This window comes from Triticum aestivum, chromosome 4B (genome assembly GCF_018294505.1).
Source record: "Triticum aestivum cultivar Chinese Spring chromosome 4B, IWGSC CS RefSeq v2.1, whole genome shotgun sequence".
In the NCBI taxonomy this organism is placed as follows: domain Eukaryota; kingdom Viridiplantae; phylum Streptophyta; class Magnoliopsida; order Poales; family Poaceae; genus Triticum; species Triticum aestivum.
The window spans coordinates 304,930,426-304,936,196 of record NC_057804.1 but is presented as its reverse complement, the minus strand read 5'-3'; the positions used below and the strand labels follow the sequence as shown (position 1 = coordinate 304,936,196).

The window sequence follows — 5,771 nt, the reverse complement described above, 5'->3', positions numbered from 1 at the left end:
CGGGGCGGGATCCGATTGGCTGGGTTTCCCATTTTTGGGTGCGCGGGCAGCCTCTCCTGCCGCGCCGCGTGCGCACGTCGTGGCCTCGTGGGCGCTGTGCCATTTCCGGTTCCTGCTCGCCCCTCTCGTTCGCCTGTTGGTGCAGCTGCAAGTGGGTCTACCTCCTTCTTGGTCCCACACGCCGGTCTGATGGCTGTGGCTTTTTCGTGTGAGCGTTGGCTACCGCATCGCATCGTGGGTCAAACGCGCGCTGCCCGTGTCGTGCGTTACGGGGAGCAGTTGCGCAGGGATGGGCCGATGCGTGTGTTGCCGGCTTATGCACCCGCGTCTGCCCTATAGTGCTGATGGGTGGACAGAAGTTTCTCTGGTCCCATTCGTCGGTGGCCCTGGCTGCGCCTCTCGTCGCGGTCGGGATTCGCCCGTGCGCTGCGCTCGCTCTACGGAACGTGCAAAAGGGTCAAAACCCTAGCCGCCAGCAGTTCTCGTCAAGCTCGCGCCCCCTCTGCCTCGTCTCCTCCCTGCTCCCTCCTCTCCCATGACGCCGCCCTCGAGCCCGCGCCGCCTCCACCTCGTCTCCTCCCTTCTCCCTCCTCTACAACGCTGCCGCCCTCGATGCGCCGTAAGGGACGCCGTTGACACGTCGGGGATACGCAGCGGCGGAGCTCAGCCGAGCACAGCAGAAACCCACTCCTAACCCTATTTGCTCGATTGACAAGAGCAGGGCAACGGATTGGATCGAGGGCGCCCTGGCCTCACTGCCGCTGCACCTGGATTCTCTAGCCGCTGCGTGGAGTCGCCCTGGCCACCGCGTCGAGTCACCTTCGTCGCCGCCGCGAGTCAGCTCCACTGTTGCCGCCAGGAATCCCTTCCTGACAAGGTAACATCCTCCAAATCCCTGCTCTCCATGGTCCTACTGCCCTGCTTGATGTGTGTGTGGCTTCTAACTGGAGAGGGTCTCCGCCGGTGTCGGCCTGCACCGGTGAGGTCGGGCGCGACCTGGCTTCCAGGGCGGCTTGACTACAGTCTACAGGTGACCACGTCCCTTTTCTCCCCTTCTCTCGTATGTATCTCTCTATGTTGTTTCTTATCCTTCCTCACACGAAGAAACACACAGAGCAGTAAAAAATGGGAGGATTTGGGAGCTGCTCCGTTTTGGATATGGGGGCTGCACGGGCTTGGAGCAGCAAGCCATGGCAACGAAGGTGAATAAAACACATACTTGTACTGTAAATAAGGTTTTTTCATAGTGACACCGACAAAGCTTATGCATGAGATAGCGCATCATTGAATTTTGTTATTCAGTTTTGTAGCATTTATGCCATAGCAAGGTGCAGGATAAATGCCCCTCTTGACCTATTCTATTTTGGAATAAGGTTGCGCCAGATTTTATTCAAATGAACATTGTAAACTATGTACTGTCATGTTCTAGATATGTCGAAATTTCAGACCAAACAAGCTTCCTACTTCTCCCCTTCATGATCTCTTCATTTTTTTCTGAATATCATTTAGTTTCCATTTGTATTTTTGTGATTGGTAGATAAAAGCTTGCGCAGTTGCACTTGGCGTTTATGTTACTATATATTCAACTAATTGTACATGAACCATCTTAATAGATCCATTATTTATCTGTCTCCCTGTACTTAAGGCCTATGTTGTAAGGTTCAGTGGTCAATTGGAGTTTTAATTTCCTAGCTGTAGCTCTAAATAAGGTTTCCTTTGTTATGCAGTATATCCATATTATAATTAGAGGAGAGGAGTTGTACTGCCTTGCACATAATGCATTTTAATTCCTTATTTCTCACATCCCGAAAGTCACATTACATCTATGAACCAGAAGAACTAGAGGTATGAAACTCCTAAGAGGAAATATTCGCCTCCCTTCCGATCTTCAGATCTCCATATTTGGTGAATGCGGTGTTTTGGTTTCGTCGGATTACTATCTCTATTTGGGGTTTAGATATGAATTGATGTTTTAGTTCGAGCGTGGATACTCGGCAGTGGTGATTTAGATATTTTTGTAGAACAGAATAGTTAACTCGGTCTATTTCTGGAGAACTGCAGTGTAGATGATATATATATGAGCGATCGTAACACTGAAAATGCAAAATTTACAGTATGGTGTAATGATGGTCGGTGGGGTGACTTTTTTGATGGCATTGCCCAATGCAGTTTTTGGATTTCTACTGAGTGGTACTGTGTTCTGAGATTTGTTTTTTTGTGTTGCTATCTGCAGGAAAGTTCCTAGGGATTTGATTGATGGAGGCATCACTATTTGGAGCTGGATTATCCATTTTTGCAGCATCAGCAATGTTGTTTTTGTTTGGAATGGCCAGTTCTCAATTTCTAAATCGGCTATACTATACTTCTTGTCAGGTTACATTATCTTGCTTGGTTTCAGTCTATATGTAGCACAAAAATAGGTGACGTGGTTGGTTTGTATGTTACACTAAGGAACACCACCATAAGGAAAAGGGCATGGCACTTTGTTTATATTTGGTCTGTTCCTATTCGGTTTGCTGTAGTACTTGCTACACCATTTCAAGTTTCTTACTGTTTGCTTCTTGCTGTTTCATTGTATTCAGGTATGATATATTTTTCAACTATACAAGCACTTGGGTAAGTCAGGAAAACTGAACCAACGACAAACATTTTACTGGTGATGTTTTTTATCTGAGATGTGAAAGATGCATCTTGTCCCCTGATATATTGGCTTAATCTCTTGATTTTTTCCCTGACATGCTAATATAGAGCCAGATATGCATGATTCATCATACACATTACAGCCAATTATCCATTGGTTCTTTTGTCCATAGAGGTGATTTTGTTTGGACCATTAGTCTAGGTAGTGACATTTTGATCGATAAGGCACAAGTTTATTTTCTTTTTCACTCGGGCTACACTAAAGTAAGCATCACCGTTAGTGAAAAGAAGGCATACAAATCATGAAGTCTTTGCCTTGGCTATGTGCCTCGTTTAGTTGTCACTTATTTATTTCTGGGAAGTTATTAAATTCTCATCGAGCTTTCCTTATGCTTTACATTGCTAAAGAAGAAATTTAAATACGCAATATTTTTGATATCCGAGGAGGTGAGAGGAGATGAAAAAGGGTTGTAATGTGTAAGGTTCTACTTTGGCGCGTCTCTGGCCAATGATGGCTGGATCCATCTGACGCTCTTCCAAGCAGAGCAGTGCAGATTTGCTGACTAGTACAACATCTAAACCTTGGCTACTCTAGCTTCTTTTTACATCTCTTAGTATCAACAAATAAGTTGGTTACAGTATATACTTGAAGATTGCATCAGGCACAAAATGCTTGGCTAATCAACCGGTTAATTGAGTTGTGCCTACGAAGGATCAGTAGAATAGTTGGTTTCTTCTAAAATAAATGAGGATTAGTTTGGTTGCCATGTAACGGTAAGGCCAGAATGGTGGTACTGAAAAGTGGTTCTGTAATGGTCATATGAGTTGTGCAGTTGGAACTTGATTCTTTTTAAGTTGGAGTGGCTAGGTTGTTTATATGTATTGCATTATTTTTCTACGGCGTGCTGTTCTTTCTAATGATTTTTTTAAAAGTTTAGTATTTAAGTTTACGGCATTATTCTGCGGCATATTGTTCTTTCTACAACATACTGTTAATATCTTATTCTTTTCAACATTACACGGTTAAAACCTTCTGTATAAGATCTTGCGCTTTCAACATCTGCTCATGGCGCTGTGCGTATTCTGCTATGAACTGTTTACATTAGAGAGTTGTGGTACCTTCATTTGTATGGTTCCTTTTAGCTGATGTTGGTTGCTCATACTGACAAAATGTGTGTTAACAAATGATTGCAGAGCAGCAGAGAAACGTGTTTCTACGAATGTGCCAAAACTGATGGATTTAACTACAGGTATTGCACTATTATTCTACAGGTATCGTTGTATTGCATTATCCAACTGTAAGTCTGTTCTAAACTCTAAGCCCGATGTAAATGTGATGGAAGATTGGGCCATTTAATTTGAACCAAAAAGGGTGATATGCTCTCAGTTGGTTGAATCTGTCCAGACCTGAAAATTAGATATACTTTGAAAGCTTGATGTATGAGTAGGAGATAGTTGATAAAGGTGTACTCTTGTAGGAGATTATTACCTGCTTCTATGTGGTGAACAAATGAGTAAGCAGTTTAGTTGATAAAGGTGTAGGCAACACAGCATTTTTGTTCCATTTTTTGGTTTGTAAGTCAAGGATGTTTAGCCTTTGCTGAATATGTTAATTGTGAAACAGTTTTGATGCAATTTTTGAACCGTTCAGTCTGTTTTGTTTGTGCAGTTCATGGTACCATATCTGCAGGCTACATCTTGTGTAGATTTGGCTACCACATTATATGATGTTGTTTCACTTTGCTCAGTCAAGGTTTCAGTAAAAAAATGAATTGAACATATTTTTGTAGACATACAAAAACGGTCTGCATTTTTTACATCACCCTGACATCCAATTCAAACTATATTTTCTGCCTAGACTGTTGCATACCTATGAGATCATGGGATAACTCAGACATGAGCCGGTGTCCAGTGTGCAGTGAGGGTGAGTAATGTGGCATCAGCCTATTCTGGACCTGTGTATTATACTCCTTCCGATCAAAATTAAGTGTCGTTGTTTTAGTTCAAAAACCACGACACTTATTTTGGATCGGAGGGAGAGCATTTAAGAGATTCCTTGCATACACATGATTCAGAAAAGTACAGTGTGGGATGCCATTATAAACTCATGAAGTCTGATCCTGGTAGTGACATGATTTACTCTGTTTGATCAAATAGGTCGAAGCCAAAGCTGTTCTTATTGAATCTCATGATGCCCCTGATGCTTGCTGCTGTAAGCAAGAAAATTGAGTACAAGTTTCAATGTCAACCTGAGTTTTCATTGTGGATGTTTGAGAGTCAACCTGAATTTTGAAAAGAACTTTTAGGATGATTAGCTATAGTACTGTGACAAATAATCAGGAAAGATAATTTTGTAGGGTGATCATTGTCTTTCATAATAATATTATAGCCGTCGGCCAAACAATGAAGGTTGCACTACAACTACTCGACTACAAGTTTTATGTGGAGTTTCTCTGTACAGCTTGCACGAACTCAGTGAGATCAGGAATCATAATTGCTCACATTTTTTTCTCTTGAAACGGATGTGTCATCCCTGCATTTTTTTTCTCGGAATCAAGGATGTTTCAAACATTGTGTGAGCTCACCTTCAAAATGTGGGAACAGACCATGCCCATATATTATCAAACAAACCAAACAGACATGTGTATACTGAACTGTCTTTAGAGACTTAAATTTCCATAGAATGGTTTGCTGTATTTCTCCCTCTTGTCTGCATTGTTGTGAGTGCAACTGTCTAAATCTGAAGTATTCAGTTCTTCTGTCTGCCATGACGCTCAATGTCGTAACAAATTTCAGGATCAAAGCAAAACATTTTGCTATGCATCTGAATTCCCTTTTTCAAGATGATACAAACTTACAATCAAATATTAGTACCCTAATTCCTAATGGTAAAACCTACTTCTACTGATGAAGTCAAATATTTGTAACACTTTGGTGGTTGACACTCTGCTCTTATTCAAAAATAAAATTAGTGGAAAAATGCAAATATTTTCATTGCATGCATGGTTTTAAAAGGGACTTTGTGCCATTTAACGCAACTGGTCATTTAGAATTCTTTTTGTGGCGATGGGTTATACAAACTCGGATTTCGCAATGTGACAGACATTTTCAAAATAGCATGGTTTGACACA

The 5,771-nt window shown here is 42.1% G+C and overlaps 1 protein-coding gene across 28 annotated transcripts; it reads left to right on the top strand.

The window, feature by feature from the left end:
* Positions 1-290: 290 nt before the first annotated feature.
* LOC123092052 (uncharacterized) lies at positions 291-5,336 on the top strand. Of its 28 annotated transcripts, none has more exons than XM_044513726.1 (6): positions 314-1,030; positions 1,115-1,202; positions 2,234-2,373; positions 2,583-2,616; positions 3,835-3,890; positions 4,798-5,336. In XM_044513726.1, exons 2-6 carry the CDS (start codon positions 1,126-1,128, stop codon positions 4,821-4,823), a joined length of 333 nt encoding a protein of 110 aa, XP_044369661.1. In that variant the 5' UTR covers positions 314-1,030; positions 1,115-1,125; the 3' UTR covers positions 4,824-5,336. The 28 variants fall into 28 exon arrangements, 7 of the variants coding, with proteins under 7 accessions (XP_044369661.1, XP_044369657.1, XP_044369656.1 ...); XM_044513722.1 differs by having other exon boundaries at positions 318-877; positions 951-1,030; positions 3,835-5,336; XR_006444164.1 differs by adding an exon at positions 4,499-4,564 and having other exon boundaries at positions 334-1,202; positions 2,583-2,656.
* Positions 5,337-5,771: the final 435 nt, after the last annotated feature.

Coding starts and splice junctions, on each gene's coding strand:
- LOC123092052 (XM_044513722.1), top strand. CDS start 1,126: ATGGGAGGATTTGGGAGCTGCTCCGTTTTGGATATGGGGGCTGCACGG. Junction 1,203..2,233: donor AGCAAGCCATGGCAACGAAG/GTGAATAAAACA, acceptor TGCTATCTGCAG/GAAAGTTCCTAGGGATTTGA. Junction 2,374..2,582: donor TATACTATACTTCTTGTCAG/GTTACATTATCT, acceptor CATTGTATTCAG/GTATGATATATTTTTCAACT.